This window comes from Rhinatrema bivittatum, chromosome 6 (assembly GCF_901001135.1).
Source record: "Rhinatrema bivittatum chromosome 6, aRhiBiv1.1, whole genome shotgun sequence".
NCBI lineage: Eukaryota > Metazoa > Chordata > Amphibia > Gymnophiona > Rhinatrematidae > Rhinatrema > Rhinatrema bivittatum.
The window spans coordinates 89,966,367-89,984,628 of NC_042620.1; the positions used below are offsets into that span (position 1 = coordinate 89,966,367).

The 18,262-nt window shown below is 46.6% G+C and overlaps 1 protein-coding gene across 3 annotated transcripts in view; it reads right to left on the minus strand.

The window, feature by feature from the left end:
* Positions 1-18,262, minus strand: part of ITGB6 (integrin subunit beta 6) — a 239,099-nt gene that overhangs the window by 76,839 nt on the left and 143,998 nt on the right. For all 3 annotated transcript variants that reach the window (XM_029605586.1, XM_029605587.1, XM_029605585.1), the window contains one exon: positions 4,248-4,665. In XM_029605586.1, coding sequence (XP_029461446.1) covers positions 4,248-4,665 — 418 coding nt within the window. The remainder of the gene's footprint in view (positions 1-4,247; positions 4,666-18,262) is intronic.

The window sequence follows — 18,262 nt, forward strand, 5'->3', positions numbered from 1 at the left end:
AGGCTGATATTGCACTTGTGAAGGCTGAACAAACACATTGGGAAAAATTCAATATGTATTCTTCCTTTCATTCAAAGGAAGGAGTGGATGTGTGCACTAGACCTCAAGGATGCATATGCGCACCTTACGATTCACCCTTCCCATTGGCACTATCTCCACTTTAAAATTAATGATTCCCATTACCAGTGCTGGGTGCTTCCCTTTGACTTATCAGCAGCGCTGAGGGTTTTTAGCAAGTGACTTTCAGCGGTAGCAGCTCATCTCCAGCATCAAGAAATTCAGGTATTCTCATATCCAAGTGACTAGCTTGTGACAGCATTCTCCCATGAAGCTGTTTGGCCTCTTTACGGACAACTATTTAGTTTTTCCAGAAGTTGAGATTCCTGGTAAACTTTGAGAAATCAAACCTTGTTCTACCACAGAGAATAAAGTTCCTCGGGGCATGGATAGATTCTCTGCAAGAAAGGGCCTTCCTACTGCCAGACAGGGCCGCCATGCTGGTGACTCTCATACTCAAGCTGCAGTCGACAGTAAAGGCTCTCTTGGTGGTCCTAGGTCACATGGCAGTGGCAGGTCATGTGGTCCCACTAACATGTCTCCACCTTCATCACCTGTGGTGGGGCCTACACTGCCAGTGGGACCAGCTGCTTCAGTTCCTGACAACAGTGGTTCATATTTCCATACAAATGGAATGGGACCTTCATTGGTGGTTGCAACCCTGAGTGCTTCAGCAAGGAACTATACTTTGCTTCTTACCACACCAGATTACTTTAATGATGGACACCTCGACAAGGGGAATGGGCATCCATATGGGTTCACGTCAAACTCAAGGCATGTGATCCCATTAGGAAAGTCACTTCCAGATATACCTGATGAAATTCAGAGTGATAAGGTATGCTCTCACCATCTTCCATCATGTTCTTTGGAGGAATAGGATCTATCACTGAATGGTTCGGTTTCAAGCTAGTCTTCAAGCCACTTGTTTTCTGAGACTGTCCAATTCTTTAGTGGATCACCTCAGCAGAGTGTTTCGTCCGTATGAATGGTCTCTTCGTCAATCAACTGCAGACACTCTGTTCGAGATTTGGGGTCTTCCAGTGGTTGATCTGTTCACATCAGAGAAGAACAGGAAGCTAGCGAAATTTTGATCAATTCTACCCAGTGAATTCAGATTATCTCAAGATGCCTTCCTACTCGATAGGAGCACCAATCTCATGTATGCTTTTCCAACAGTACCCTTAATTGCCAGAAAAATCCAGAAACTACTTCAGGACAAAGCCCGACTGAATCTCATAGCACTAGCTTGGCCAAGGCAAATGTGATATCCATATGTCGAGCAACTTTCCAGCAGCCCTCCAATTCCTCTGGGGGGGCAGAGTCTTCCTTGTAGACTTAGGATAGGGGTTCTCTAATCCATCCCAGCCTCCATTTGCTTCCTCGGACAGCCTGGAAATTGAATGTGCAGTAATCGCACAGCATTCTTTACCCAGGGATATTGAGGACATATTAGTGTTGGCCAGGGATCCATCTACTAGAAGGACTTATGGTTTCACATGGAAGTGGTTCACCACATTGTGCCATCAGAAGACCTTCAACCCCCCTCTCTTGTGTACTATGGCAAATGCTAGTCTACTCCCTTTCAGGCCTTGCTACATCCTTGGTAAAGTTTCATCTCAATGCCATAGTGGCCTATCATGTTGTGGTAGATGACAAACCCATCTTAGTCCACCCATTGGTGTCAAGGTTCATGAAGAACATTTGGCAAATTAAGCCTCCAGTCCAAAAATCGCCAACTCCATGATTTGAATGCTATTCTCATCCAGTTTATGAAGCCACCTTTTGCTCCCTTGGAATTATCTTTGCCCAAATTCTTGACATGGAAAGTTCTGTTCTTTGTCATGGAAACATTTGCATGATTGGTCAGTGAACTTCAGGTGCTGGTTCACTATTCTCTGTACATGCAACTCTTCTACAACAGGGTGGTACTCTGTATTCACCCAAAGTTTCTTCTGAAAGTTGTCTCAGCTTTTCATATTAATCAATTCATCATGTTTTCTAACCTTTCTTTCCATGGTCATAAGTGCATGAGGGGGAAAAAATCCCTCCATACTATGGATGGTAAGAGTGCATTTGCCTACCTCAAAAAGAGAACACAGTTGCATTGCAAACTTCCCAGCTTTATATCTCTTATTACCCTAACAGGCTTGCAATTGCAGTTGCCAAGTGGACTCTATCTATTTGGATTGCAGACCATATTCACCATTATTATACTCTTACAGGACTTCAAATTTCAGACTCTGTCAAAGTCCATTATGTGTAACCTATGGCCTCTTCAGTTGCTCATCTTCGTGAGGTGGCACTTGAGGATATTTGCAAAGCTGCCACATCGACATCTGTGCAAACATTTATGTCCCTATTCTGTATAGATAATCTATACAGGTGTGACAGTAAATTTGGACAGGCAGTTTTGTGTAATATTTTTTATAAATAATCAACTCTTCATGGTGGGCTCCGGGTTGCTTGTTAGTAAATCAATCTACTCCAACCCTTAGCTTGGGACTCCTCACATGTTATGGTTAATCCAGCAAGTTTGCTTACTGTAAATGGTGTTTTCCATAGATAACAGGATGAAATAACCACACATAATACCCACTCACTTCCCTAGATAGTCAATTACTTGTCTCAGTTAGCTTTGGGATTGGCTGAGGAGGCTCACAAGGCAATCCCATATAGGAACTCCCACACATGTTCAGTAGAGCTCAAAGCTCTACTAGCTAGGAGAGACAAGTCTGTCTGGTGCCGCCGGATGATGTCACCCACATGTTATGGCTAATTCATCCTGCTATCTATGGAAAACCATTTATGATAAGCAAACTTGCTTATTTGAAGTACCTTGAGATGATCACAGTATACTCACAAATATCTGCAGTAATAATTACAGCGCATCGACAGCTGTTTGTAACTTATGGACTATTGGACATGATTGTGTCAGACACTGGGTCTGGGGTCATATCTGATGACTTCAAAATGTTGTGTAAAGAATCTTTATTAGGGCTGCCACCTTTGCATCTCACTGATCCCAGGCAAGTGGCCTGGCAGAGTGGATGGTGCAGTCAATAAAATATGTTTTAAAGTGAATCATGTCATGTCTTATCAATTATGGGGGGGTCACTCCAGTAGAACTGCTTATGGGATGCTACCTGACAACATGCATAGACCATTTCAGATTTCATCTCAATGAGGAATCACAACTGAAGCAGGAACAGGAGCTAGGATCCTCCTTGGTCTCATCTACTTTGTGCTTCTTTACACTGCATGACCCTGTATTTGAATGAGGTTATTGGGTTGGACAAAGTGGGTCCCTGCTTCCATCCTCAAGATCACTGGTCCTATCATACAAGGTCCAGATCACTGATGGACAGAGTGGCATCATTGCATTTATCAACTGAGAGGCTGCTTGTCCTCAAACATTGGAATGCCTCATGAGACTACAGAAGTGCCTAATGCTGAGCACATTGTCATCCTATAGCACTGATTCCTTCTTTAGCTTTGAACATGCTCACCCTGACAGATCCACCACCATATGATGACAAAGTATTGCCTGCCCAATATATATATTGGGCAGGCAATACTTTGTTCACACATAAGTTTATCTGGACTAAGTGGAGGCATTCCCGGGGATGGAGTTGAGGAGGGATTAGGATTTATCTGCATACTTTATAAAATCTGGTGGATTGCACGTAAGTTTTCAGGAAAAATGTATGCATATCAGATTGCAGATGTAACTTGTGTGGGGTAGATTTGGTGGAATCATTTTCAAAACTGATTTATGCATGTAAATCCACTTGGAAAATTGGTGTACCTTATGCATGTTTTTCCTGACTTCCATATGTGGACTGTTTCAAAATAATCATTAATGTGGGCAATATATATATATATTGAAATCCCATATAATAATGATCATAGAGATTACCTTTACTAGACCCATATAGATAGAAGACAGAAATGGACTAGTATTACCTAGATTAATAAATAAAGCAACGAAAAGCAACAGATTGAAGGAATCTGTTGGAATGGCATTTTAAATTGTTTGGTTTACAAAGTGTAATCAAGCTTTTTTCACTTAGAATCTCTGTGCTAGAATAATATTTCTACATTTGTGAACTAATCTTGAATTCAAACTATAAATGTGGGTTTTTTTCCCACAAAATTAATTCAATTAAAACAAAAAGCCTGTCATACTGTACCTGCGCAGATCAGCCCTTTAAATCTCACGCATGAGAAATCATCACATTCACAGTACTGCCCATAAATGCGTCCATAGGCAGAGGGGTGGCAGTTACATTGTCCGCAGTTGCAGTCCCCTCGCCCAGAACAGGAATCATGCCCTGGGGCCTCTTTACAGGAGGTGATGCTCAGTAAATTCTCGCTGCATTCGCAGTGAGGGCCCAGGTAGCCAGGGTTGCAGATGCACACCCCGCATTCGAAGGAGCCATTCCCTTTGCTGCACTTCGTACTGTTCACGTCCACGCTCATCTGACAGTGGCAACTGCATTCTGGCTGGATCTCAATCTCCAGGGTGTCTCTCAGGCCCACAGGCTTGATTATAATATGTCTGCTTCTTTTCTCACAGGCGGTTAGACCTACAGTCACATTGAAAGAAACCTAAAGAAAAAAAATGAGGTGTTTATGTCATCAGGGTTTGATTTGCTTTGTGTAGAAATAGCAGCTGATAAAATTTAAAAAAAAACCATACTGAAACATAATACAATCCCAGAGGGAATACAGGTTCAGAGCAGTTAGGATTATATCAGCTGGTTCCCAATTTTCAGGACAGACTGATGCAGTCCTGGTTTTATTTCCACTGCATGCAGGGACTTGTAGTTCTGATTTCCCTATTGCAGTCACTAAGAAAAGCAAAATTACAGGTTCCTGCATAAATGGGGGTAAAACCAGGACTGGATCAATCTGTCCTGAAAATCTGGAGCCAGATGGCAACCCTAACTACAGTGGAAGTCATTACTTCTGTTCATGAAGTGTAATATTGATCTGTCAACTCCAGTTGACTCCTAGGGCTCCCAGGCTTTCTTGCTTACAGATATATAGGCACAGTATTTTCCAGATGGAAATGAGCTCTGATTTTTTCCCTTTATTTAATAAAAAAAAAAAAAAAAAAAGAAAAATACAGATTTCTACCCAGTTGGGGCCCTATCTCTCTTATCTTTCTTCTACTAGCTGTTAAATGGTTTTGCCGCTGTCTGCCCAGTCGGCCCCAAAGCACCACAGCTGTTTCTGCTTCTTTCACACAGTAAACATAGTAAATATGACCTGCCGGAGATTTGCCATTTTCCAGCATATGAGCCAGGATTCCACAGAGTCATGGGTTTCCGGTGGTGGGCAGTTTATTTCTACTAGTGCTACTGCAGAGTAATCAGGTTGTTTAGCCTAGGCAAGGTACAGATGACAGCTAATCAATGTCATACTGTAGGTGGATGAGGCCTAGACAAGCCAAGAGCCACATAGCAGTGACCCAGTGCAGCATCAATCCACACTCACTCCACTTCCAATAAGAACCTCATCATCTCTGCAGCATAACCAGGGTGAGCAAAAAAAAAAAAAAAAAAGAGTAAATAAGATGATATAAGGGCAAGCAAGAGCAATTAATATAGTTTATAAAAAATATATTTCTGTTTTCTTTTTGAAACTTAAATTACTTTGCTTCTATCGCAGGTTTGTGTTCAATTATTGGGAAACTGTCCATTGGAAAAAGCAGCAGAAACTTCAAAGAATATCCCCATCTACATATCATTACATCAGTAAATACATCAATCAAAATATAGATAGGATAGAAACCCTGGGAAAACATGAAAAGTAAGCAAAATCTGCTGATAAGCAGATGAATAAGCCCATAATCTAAGGGGTAGATTTTAAAAAAGTACGCCTTCGCGTACTTTTGTTGGCGCATCAGGCGCAAACAAAAGTACGCTGGATTTTAGTAGATACGCGCGTATCCGCGCGTATCCGCTAAAATCCTGGATCGGCGCGCGCAAGGCTGCCGATTTCGTGTAGCCGGCGCACGCCAAGCCGCGCAGCCTGCCGCCGTTCCCTCCGAGGCCGCTCCGAAATCGGAGCGGCCTCGGAGGGAACTCGCTTTCGCCCTCCCCTCACCTTCCCCTCCCTTCCTCTATCTAACCCACCCCCCCGGCCCTATCTAGCCCCCCCCCTACCTTTGTCGGGGGATTTACGCCTCCCGGAGGGAGAAGTAAATCCCCGCGTGCCAGCGGGCTGCTAGCGCGCCGAGATGTGACCTGGGGGCGGTTCCGGAGGGCGCGGCCACGCCCCCGGACAGCCCCGGGCCAAAACCACGCCCCCGGGCCCGCCCCGAAACGCCGCGTCCCGCCCCCAAAACGCCGCGCCGATCCGACACGCTCCCGACACGCCCCCGACCCGCCCCCCCCCTCGAAAAACCCCGGGACTTACGTGAGTCCCGGGGCTCTGCGCACGCCGGTAGGCCTATGGAACATAGGCGCACCCGCGTGCAAGGCCCTGCTCGCGTAAATCCGGGTGGATTTACGCGAGCAGGGCTTTTAAAATCCGCTCCACAGAGCATTAAGAAACATTTTGTGCTGAAGTAGAACAGACAGAATTTTTTCCATGCAATAAATTTGCCTAAACTTGAGTCATTCGGTTTAAAAATGGATTATTTGTCCAGCCCTACTCATTTATTTATTTTAAAATCTTGTAACCCGCAAAATCCTTTTCTGTTCAATGCAGATAATAAAAAAGTTTACATACATAGTAAAACATGTAAAAACCAAACAATATATCACAATACATTAAAACAACATAAAACTCATCTACAGAACAATGCACCAGCACTTCCTCGACTGCCACTGCGTTATCTAGGTTAACTTTCCTAATACGTCTGCATAAACAAGTACGTTTTCAGCTTCTTACGAAAAGTTTTATGAGCTTGTTCAAGTCTTAATTCAAGAGGTATCTTATTCTACTGCCCTGGTGTATACTGTAACCTAAAATCCTTACTAGAAGGAACAACCAATAAGTTATCTGTTTGAGAACACATGCGTTCATTTTCCAGCAGACTCTACCGTACAGCACTGCACTACTTTATTCTACTACATACTGAACCGAGGGAGGGTTTGAGGGTCTGTAGGCTGGACAGCTATTGGGCAAATGCACCTTTGTAACCATCACCATGTCTCTAAAATCATCAGACCAGTCTGCCCCATACCTCGGTACTATCTGTTATAAGTCCATTGACAGAGCATCCAATTCAACTCTTGAAGAAGCAAGAATGCTGGTTTGTAGGTTGCGCTTAAGGGGAAGGAGAGCAAAATGAATCAAAACTAAAACAAATTTCATTGTTTTGTTTTGTTTTTTATTTCATTTTGAAATGACATGAAAAGGAGCAGCTTGTTTTGTTGCATTTTTTCCCGTTGTTTCAAAACAAATGCGCTTCCTTACTATTCTGGGATTTGCCAAGTGCTTCTTAGCATAGGCATTGGCATTTGGTGGGCCACAAGAGCCATGGCCCCAACAACCTCTGGCCATGGCAACGCCTCCCCCCATATTCTTCCTGTGCTCCTTCAAGCAGACTGGGTGTGTTCTGTGCCAGCTCCAGGCGATCCTCCCCCCTTATAAGACCTGTAACGTCTTCCCTGAGCAAGCTGGTAAAAGAGAGAGAGAAGCATCGCCTCGTGCAGCAGGAGCTTCATGTGGCTACCCTGGCTACTTATCCATCACTGCCACTGCCTATAGGGGGGCCTGTAGGCCCGCCTGTAGGCGGGCCTACAGGCAGGCCTTCTTCCACTTCAAAGGTTACAGCCTCTGCTTGACACGGGAGATGCAGAGGTCAGCCAGATGTTGGGCAAAGGGTGGGGAGGAAAGCTGGGGAGCAGAGAGTGGAGGCAGAAGGAGAGTGAGCAAGAGTGGGAGGAGTGGGGCAAGGAGGAGAGAGAGAGAGAGCAAGAGTAGGAGGGGTGGGAGCAAGGGGGGAGAGCAAGGGGAGGGGTGCTGATGGGAAAAAGGGGGTAGGGAACTGAAGTAAGAAGAAGAGGATGGGGCAGGCAAAAAGAGCAAGGGTGGGTGGGTGGGGAGAGGAAGGGGCTGAGGGGAGAAGGGGAGTAGGGGGCAGGGAGTGGTGGGGTACTGAAGAGGGGCTGGGAACTGGTCAAAGGATGGGAGCTGTGGGTAGGGGAGAGGAAGGGATTGGGGGGCAAAAGACAAGCAGAGGGGGCTGAGGGGAGAGAAGCTGACAAGGGGAAGAGAGGATGGGTCTAAGGGAGAGAGAGAGGAGGTCTCAGGGGAGGAGAATAGGGGCAAATGAAAGGGGATCAGTGGGGATACTGGTGCTTAGTAGAAGGTGTAGGGGGCAAAGTAACACAAGGGGTGTGATAGGAGTTGCTATGTTGGGACTGCCAAGCCTTCATTGTTTTTATTGTAAGGGGGTAGGTTGGGGGTGCTGAGTCTTCTTGTGAGAGGTTTTATGTAACTTAACACCCCACAAGAACAATGACTGGGGCTCGGCTTAGGATATGAGGAAATGCATTTCCATTTCTAGAGCTCCAGTTTTGGACTACACACAGAGTGGCTTCTTGGGATTCCATTTTAGATTTTTTTCAGCACATTTGTAATATTGGTTAACTATTTTGAATTTGATGAAGGTCTGTCTATGCTCGCTGTATGTGGCCGAAGTGAAGTTTTCTGCTAGTATATAGTGCATCTGTAACATTCAGATTCAGGAAACTTGTTTGGCATAGCAATTTGTACATTAAGTTTCTGGCTGGAGTTTGTTGGTGTTAGATGGATGGTGCATATGCGCTATATGCAGTCCTCAACCCAAACCGACAGGGCACCAGAGGCAATGAGTGACATTTCAGGTAGAGAGCCTGGATTTCACCTGCTGAAGGTTACATAATGCCAAGGCTGGTGGGCAGGTGAGGCCCTGCTAGCTGAGCAAGAGGCAAAAGCAGAGCAGCATCAACTGTTGACAGAGGTGAGGAGGAGGAGGAAGGACAAGAGAAGGGGAGGAGTGTACAAGGGTGGGAGAAGTGAGTGAGGAAGGGAAAGCAGTTGCAGCAGAGATGGGAGCGGAGACAGTACAAGGGATGGGGGGGGGGGGGGAATAGTGGACCATGCACACCCAACTCAGTCACTGTTCAGTCACTGCTTAGACACCTGCCACTCACATTCCCTCTACTTCCTCATTTATACACCCCTTACCTACTCACTCACTTATTCACACATATCTATCCCCCTCTTTGGAGACTTCCTGGAATGCAGAAGCACACTGTTGTCCCCTGGGCCAATGTTATTCGCACTTTTCTTCCTTACTTGTTAACGTAGTCTACTTGGCTACTACGGTGCAGGGATTCTTCTGGCAGGGAGAAGGGTCGGCTTCCAGGGCCCTAAGCTCATGGAGTGGGGAACTGTAGATAATCGCTCACTCTCTGAGGATGCAGCCTCCCTTATACTCACTCTTAAATGTCCTTGCTTCTGCGTTTTGTTGATGCAGAAGAAACAAGCTGGACACTTGAATGGGGTGTTCAAAAATTGTTTACTGTATCCAAGAATACTTTAAAGTTTTGCAAAAATAAAGCCTCAGAAAATCCTCATACAAAACAAATAGTTCAAAGTGCCTTTTCTCAGTTCTGCCTCACTGAATCAATGCCCCCTTTAGTTGGAAACCCTCTTAGAAGAGCAAGGATCTCCTGTCTTTCTCTGATGTTCACCTCCACAAGCTGAGCTTCTGGTGACAGAAAGCCCCAATGCAATTTAATCAAAGTCTGTGGTATGTCCCACCCCCCACCTCTTAAAAAAAAACCCTTCTTCTCCTTCCTCTAGAGGTCAGGAATGATGCTTCAAAGATTTCCCCCCAAAACTGGAAGAAACACTCTTAAAAAAAAACAACCCTCTTCTTTCTTCTCAGGTTACTGCCACCCTTTTATCTCCACCAGATGGACAAGCAGCATCTTCTCCTACCCTCCCATAGGCAGAGGTGACTTTCCTCCTGGGCAATTGCAGGTCTCCAAGATAAACCTCTCAGCAAAAGTCAAAGTCCTTCCACAACTTCCTCTTTTCTTCCCAGAAAGAGTCCTTTCTCTTTTGTGGAATAGGCTGTGGGGCCTGAAGTTAGAGATCACTTTTACTCCAAAAACAAAGCAACTTCTGCACTTGTATGGCCTGGTTGTATATGGCAGTGCTGACCAATCAGATTGACCTCAAAGAGGACTCAGAAAGGGATTGTCTGCAAAGTGCTGAAACTTACCTAAACTAAATTATATGGGCAAGTTTAGATAATGAGGGATCCAAAGGTCCCTAAACCCACCCCACCTACTGACTCCATTCATTCATTCATTCATGCACACAAAACAGCCATACACTGACCCACACACCCTACACACTCTCTTGCAGACACATAACCTACCTCATCTTTATAACCCACCCGCCCACTACCCCTCGACACAAATACCGCCATTCATGTAAATACTCTGCTGCATAGCAGCACATTTCATCACATCATTTCTGCTGGGTTTTTCCACTAGTACAACATCATTTGCTGTTTCTCTTGTTTCCCCAGGATTAAACAGTTTTTTCCTGCTCATTCTTTTGTGGAAAGTTTTTATTTTTTCTGTCAGCTTTGATATCTTTGTATTTTGCGCAGTTCAGGAGGAAATGCATATCTCTTTCAATTTCTCCAGTATTGCTTTTGGGGGGGGGGATTCTTCTTTATCAGTATTTCTGATTTTCTAGCATCCAGCTTTTTATTGGTTGGTCTAGGAAAGAATCATTATACTCAGGGGCCACCTGCCCCCATTTACGGGGTGGCCACAACCCGCGAGGAGCTCCACCTCTGGAGCGAAGGGGAGGGGGCCGGAGGGTTGGGCCGGGAACAGGATTTAAGGGTGGGCCGGCCCACCCCTGGCCTCTTCTTTCGGCACTGGGCGTCCTAGCGGCATTTCAGCGCAGTTTGGGGTTTTGGCCGCTAAATTTTCCCTTCTCTCTTCTCCTTGATCCCTTCTTTCCCTTCTTGATCAGTGCAAGGCCTGCAGTGCGGCCCCTGGCCGGGTGGTGATGGGCTTCCCATGCTCGGTCAGCACAAGATTGGCAGTGCGACCCCTGTGCTCCGAGTACAATTGGCCCTTCAGGTCGGGGTCGGGGGGCCTCCATGGAGTGTAACGGGATGCCCAAGGCAGGCCACAGCGGGCGCATTCATACCCCTTCCCCATGCGATGGCGAGCAGTGGTGGGGGGAGTTCTCTTTTGCGAGTCGTCCCCTTGAGGATCGGGGGCATGGATCCGTGACTTACAAAAAAAAAAAAAAAAATGGAGACCCGACGATCCTCTGCAGCCGTCATTAATGCGAGCGGGTTTTTTGCTCTGTGCTCAGGAGGCAGTTGTTGGGCAAGACAGGGCAGATTTGAGTCTTCCCAGAACAGGAGTCCATTTACAGCCCACCCGAGTCTGATTGTTGCCCAACCGCCTCTGCATTGGGGGCGTATCGGCATAGCTCGGGCCGGTAAGCGGGCAGTGTCACAAAAAAGGATCCCGGAATGGTCATAGGCACAGTAGAGCCAGGGGAGCATCTACAAAGGTAGGGAGAAGTCGTGGGTTTTGGCCATTCCGGGCAGCAGTGAGGTGCACAGCCAGTTGGCCTGATGAGGAAAGCACATAGCGGTCATCCTGGGATTGGGAAAATACGGCATATGGAGGGTATAGTGAGAAAGGCAGGGGCGGCCATCTTACGGCTGGCAGTTTTACCAGGAGCTCCTTTTTTCTTTTCATCTCGCAGCATCCCCCTTTTATTTTCTGGGGTCTTCTTTGGTGGTTTCGCACAGGGTAGGCCTACCTACCTGGGCTCACATTTCTCTTGAGGTTTTTTTTCCCATCTCGGTGCCCTCATGAGCCGCGGTGTGCACATGCATGTCCCCCTCCCACCACCAGGCAGCGAGCGACGACGGAGAATCTGCTTGGGGGGACTGGGCCGAGAAGGGCAGAGCATGGCTGCGGTGCTATGGCTGGGGACGGGGACGTGAGGGGGGGGGAGGTTTGTGTGGTTGGTGCTGCCAACGTTGGACGGCCTTCAGGCAAAGGCAGCCCCCTGCAGCTTGTGATTGAGGGGAGGGCATGGTGTGTGGATGGTGATACAATCTCCCCTCCCACCCTCTCTTGCTCTTTTCTGTTGCCGACATGGTGTTCTCTGCATTCCGAGGGTGGCCCTCCCTCTATTTTTCTTCCCTAGTGGCAGCCATGGTGTGTGGTTGAGCTAGACCGGAATGGGGCATGCTCCTGCACCATCCATGTTATCGGTGCTGTAGCCTGGGTGGGCTTGGCCCCCTTCATCGATGGGACAGCCGGCTGGGCAACACAGACTCTTGCCGTTAGATCAAGAGGTATTGCGGCTGCTTCCAAGATGCATGCTTGTGTCTGGGATCTCCAAGCTTCAGCGGAGAGTGCTCATGACTGGTGGGTTGGTCTTGGCGGCCGCTTGGTCACCAGAGTGAAGGCATGTGGCTACATGAGTTTGCCAGGACAGGGTCGGCAGGTTGGCAGTGTCTTTTTCAATTAGTTGAGATGTCGGTGACCACCGCTTGGTCCACACGGGGGCTCTGGCTTGCCTGGTAGGGGCAGGGGTGGAGGCAACTGAGAGGTAAGTAGTTTCTCCCTCCTTGAGCAGGCTTGGAAGCTGCAAGGCCATGTGGCCTAGACCATTCAGTGGACCGGGCAACTAGTTTGTTTTTGCTCTCTTTCCTTCCCTCCCATGGCCCCATTGCTAACAGATCTCGGGTGCCTATTTTCCCACTCCATACGAATTACCCTATGTTTATCTTAAAGGACTAACTGCTGCTCCAGACAGGTTAGCCCCAGGCCTCCCGTGGGAGGTGTATTATTGCCGCTCTGTGCAGGGCACCTCATGTTTTTGTTAAGGGTACTATCAGCCACTCCATGCAGGTTACCCCCAGGCACCCTGTTCAGGGTACTAACAGCTGCGCAATGCAAGATACCCCCATGCCTTGCAGGGGAGATAGCACGCTGCCACACTCCGCAGGCTACCTTCCATGCCTTATGTTAAGGGCAGTAGTCGCTGTTTTTGTGTTAGTTACCCTATGTCTTCTGCTAAAGATAGTAACCAATGCTCCAGGCAGAATGCTCCCCATACCTTCCAGTAAAGGTAGTAGCATGGGAAATACCATAGGCCAATAAGACCTGCACCTGCACAGAACTATTATCCTGGTAACCGTGTCTTATTTTCAGACTTCCAGCTCTGACTGGTAGGCATTTAAATAAACAAAAACAAATATTTTCATTTATCTTCTCCTCCCGTTCATTGTATCTACGTCCTGCTTATTATCAGATTATATATGCAGTTTGGAGCCATTTTGTCTGTGTACTTTTTATTAAAAGAAGAAAATTGTTCCCCCTCAACTGGAAGCATGCAGGTGCTTCCGCAATATAGCAGCCTGTTAGCTGCACAGACAGGACACTCTGACCATGCGGCATAAGCCATTAAGATCATTGGCTAGAGCAGGGGTGGGCAAGTCCGGTCCTCGAGGGCTGCAAACCAGTCGGGTTTTCAGGATGCCCCTAATGAATATGCATGAAATAGATTTGCATACAACTGAGGCAGTGTGTATATGCAGGTCTCTCTCATGCATATTCATTAAGGATATCCTGAAAACCCGACTGGTTTGCAGCCCTCGAGGACCAGAATTACCCACCCCTGGACTAGAGAGTACTATACAATCAAACTTCTCAGTCTTATTTTCAAACTTCCAGCATTGGCATGCAGGGAACTACAAATTTAATTTATTTCTCTTCCTATTTTACTGCTCCCTCGGCCTGCCTACAATCGGACAATATAGGCAGCCTTTTCCAATCATACTCTTTGCTAGTTGCATGAGGTCTAGCCTTTGTCTTAGACTGACAGTATTAGAATCCAGACATTTAAGTACATTTAGCGGTGTTGCTATGCATCTACTGCCCTGATAATACTGGCAGTTTGGAGTCATTTTATCTTTATGCCCTCGTATTCCAGCTGTCACAGTCAATTTAGCTGAAGACCCCTGGTTAAATATCTTTCATGGTGGCTATTCATGAAGCAGGTGTAGTATGGTAGCCCCATTTGCTGGTCATTAGGGTTTTTTAGTCTCGGTGGTTAGTAGGATCAACCGAGAAAGACCATATGGTCCATCCAGTTGGCCCAGTGATTTCTTATGGTAGTAATGGCCGATCCTTCCAGTTTACGCCCATGCTGCAGTGAAGGGTATTAACCGACGCGTTGTGCGGGTTTCTTATTATCTAACTTTAAAGGTAATAAGAATTGCATTCAAACCCAAGCTGCTGAAAAACACATAAAGAATTATGGTTAACAACATCTTCAGGGTGAGCAGCCTTTTGAATCAGACTAGGAGGCCTTAATATTGTTAGGACCTGTGGGTTAGTGGGCATCACCGTTGGGAGGCGAGATCTGTAGCAGCAGATGACACAGCCCAGAGAGTACGGAGAGAGAGAGGCTGGGATGTGGGTGCAAGTGCCAGAGTAGGAACTCACTGTGGTGGAGTGTAGAGCAGGCCCCAAGGAGCAGGGATTGCGAGGCAGCGTATGGAAGAGTGACAAGGGAACAACCCCGAGGGGTGGAGCCATGTGGTGAGCCGGCAAAGGAGAGATGACGTAGACTTACCCGAGGAACGGGGAAGCCCAATGGAGTCTCTGGCAATCCACGTAAGTACTACCCTGAGGAGCGGGGAAGTGTGAGCACATTCTCTGAAGTGAATCAGGGCACTGCCCCGAGGAGCGGGGAAGCGCGGCACAGTCACTGAAGTAGAAAGGCAATGGCCCGCGGAGCAGGGTACCCCAACGCTGAGTCTCTAAGGAGCAGTGTAGTTCCAGGAGCAACCCCAAAGAACGGGGAAGCTGGCAGGCAGGGCTTCAGAGGCGCAGGGCCTTCCCGAGGAGCGGGAAGCCAGAAACAGGAGCAAGCCCCCAAGGAGCGGATACCCGAAGAGTGTCTCACGCCAAGAAGTACAGGATATGAGAAACATAGGTCCAAGGAGTCTGCAGCAGGAATGAGGGAACTCGTTGCCAAGTAGATTAGAGCCAGGCCCGGGTGGTACTTAAGAGTCCAGGGCTAGTGATGTCATCAGGAGGAGACGCCCCTGAGGTTCCTGCCCTAGTGTCCTTAAAGGTTGGCCGAGTAGCGCGCACGTGCGCCTAGGAAGGCCCGGAGGAGACATGGAGGTCGACAGCGTCCCTGCCACCATGAGGAGTCCCGGGACAGGGCGACATGCATCGAGAGTGGCTAGCCACAACAGCGAGTTCACCCAAAGAAGAGAGGGCGGCAGCACATGATGTAAATAAGAGCAGTCACAGCCCTCTGCGACCAACAGTCATAACAAACATCCTTCGGTTAAGGACATTGCTTAGTTACAGTCTTGCAGGTTATCATGTCAGGGGCGGTATGTGCATTCAGTTGTTGGCTGCCTTTTCCTGCTAGCCAATGTTCTTGTTAATAATATTACTTTGATCCTCATGATTCAAGGTGTGCAAACATAACATGATGTGCTTGGCAATGCTTCTTAATTCAGGCCCCCTCAGGCGGAACCTGAGTATGCAGAAGATGTGCAAGAAAACATTACTACAGCAGGCAGCTGTGGCTTAGTTTTCCAAATCTCTTACAGCATCCAGACACCTTTCCTGATTTTCTTACTAAATTAAACTGTCTATATACGATGTATAATCAACTACTGTTAATAAATAAACATCATAATTGTAAGCTGAATATAGCTACCACCATGTAGTCTATATTGGATTAAGTGAGGAAACCTCATAAAAAAGGCAGGCTTCTTTATATGGTAGGAAGCCTGCCTTTTTTATGAGGTTTCCTCACTTAATCCAATATAGACTACATGGTGGTAGCTATATTCAGCTTACAAATATGATGTTTATTTATTAACACCTTTCCTGTTTTGGCATTCTCTTGGTAGTGGGCTCCTATCGCATTGCCTTTGAGAGAGCACATGGCAGGTTCTGGACATGGAGGAAGATCTTTATACATCTAAACTGACAGTATGGACGATCTTACTTATTAGCATAATTTTAACCCAATTTCCTGCACCATTTCATTTAGCCTTAACGTACTCTTAAATTTTCTTTCCTGTGCCCAGATATCGTTGGTGTTGAGCTCATGCTGCTTGACTTCCATTTCATGGAGAGGCCATGGAACGCATCCATCATTCAAAAAGCCACCACTGGCTACCAGTGATTGGTTCAGCAGGATACTCCAAGGAATCCCACAGGATAGGGAGTCAGAAGGATAGCCCTTAAGCAAAGGTTCAATCCCCTCGTCATTAGCATGGGCTCCCCCCCCCCCCCTTCAGGAATTTGGGCCATAGCCAGAGGCATAGTGGGTAATATTGCCTCTTAGGTAAGTTAATGCAGAATTATAAATGATCAGTCATCTTCTTGGTTGGGATAGTCAGGCATTTGCAGACAGATACCTTGCTCAGCATCCCTGCGACGATCTGAGTAGCTTAGTATAAGGGATACTCACTAGCCCTAGATGCCTGCTATGCTCCATCATGTGTATGTCAGCATTTTCGAAGGCCAGAACAGAGTAGCACATTCTTGTAAGGTGAATTTGGGATGGCCCATAGTAATATTGCCCTTGCACAGTGGGGGGCTAATTGAAGTTAATTTCCATGTTACTACAAGTGAATGAAAAGGTGATTTATGCATGCCTATAACCTAATCTCTAGCATATGCACAATAGCTTTTAAAGGACCATTGGGTAAGTAACCCTGAAATATTATAGGCTGGTAATCGACCAGGGTTCATTAATTCATTTACCAAGCTTATTGGTTATAAATTCTTTGGTGGGATTTACCGGCTCTTGCAACCTCACACCATTCAAATGTTTACATCTCTTATGGCAAGGTCTCCAGGCCAAAACACTAGACAATTTAGCACTATTCATTTATGTGCTAGAAATGAGCTTAGTGGACCTCTGGCAGTAGAGATGATTATTACATAGGCTGGTAGAAATATGCAGTATCCTCCTGGGAATTTTAGAGGGAGGGGGCTTTCCTCGGAGCAGTTTGCATTTCAGGTAAGATTTGAAACAGGAGCATCACGAGTTGGTAAAGCCCTGGGTGGCATCAGGGGTTTTGCAAGATCTGCTGTGGGCAACAATATGCAGTATCCTCCTGTGGATTTTGGAGGGATGGTGCTATCCCTGGGAAGGATGATGCTATTTCAGGAGCAGTTGGCATTGCAGGTAAGATACTGCACATGAGTTGTGGCAGCTCTGCGTCGTATTAGTAGGGGGTAAGATATTGTAGGGTGACAACATGCAGTATCCTCCCATGGGTGTGGAGGGACAGTGCTTCCTCTGATGCATTAAAGGTTTTCGGGTAAGTTACCAAACAAGAGCATTAAGTGCAGCAGAAACTCTAGGGAGCATCAGGATTTGTAGGATATGGCTGCAGCTGGGTTGGTAGGGAGCCCCATGGCAGAAAGGTATCACTGCCGCAGGCCCTTGGTGGGGATGAGCACGACCTGGAGTGCATGGCATGTGCAATTCTTAAAAGCTGATTAGTAGATAATACCAAGCAGCAGGGTATTCCTGCTCCTAAATTACATGTGTAGATGACAATGAGATGAGTTGTCTCTGTCAAGTCTTCAGCTTTGATGGCCGGGATTTGGCCTGTACATGACCCAAAATTATGTTGGCATGCTTAAGGAGTGACACCAACTCTTTTACAGAGCAGGACTTCAGCACACTCCTGAGAACTTCATCAGGAATCAGGATCGATTGCAGGGTAACCAGAGTGCAAGGCTTTGACGGCCCTGTGTCCCCCCCAACGACACTACGTTGGCTGTTGAGTAATACTATTGAGCATTAAGTGAACTGAAGTTTAGCAGATGAGGGCGTGGTCACTTCTGGGCTGTTGTAATTGATGCTTTGTAAATAGAATGAATAATAGTGATTATTTTATTGTTTGTAATATAATAGTTGTACTCTATGACTTATGCTGCAGCCATATCCATCCAATAAAGATCTTCTTTTGAATAATGGACTAACAGTGATTTCTTACAAATATGACAACCTGGGATGGGAGGAGGGGGTCAATTATGGATAGGCGACAGGAGGTGTTTGCACCTGAGTTGTGATTTATGCAAAGAACGTATGTCATCAAATACTGTGACATAATTTCTGAAGTATATACATATGTGTGGGTATACAA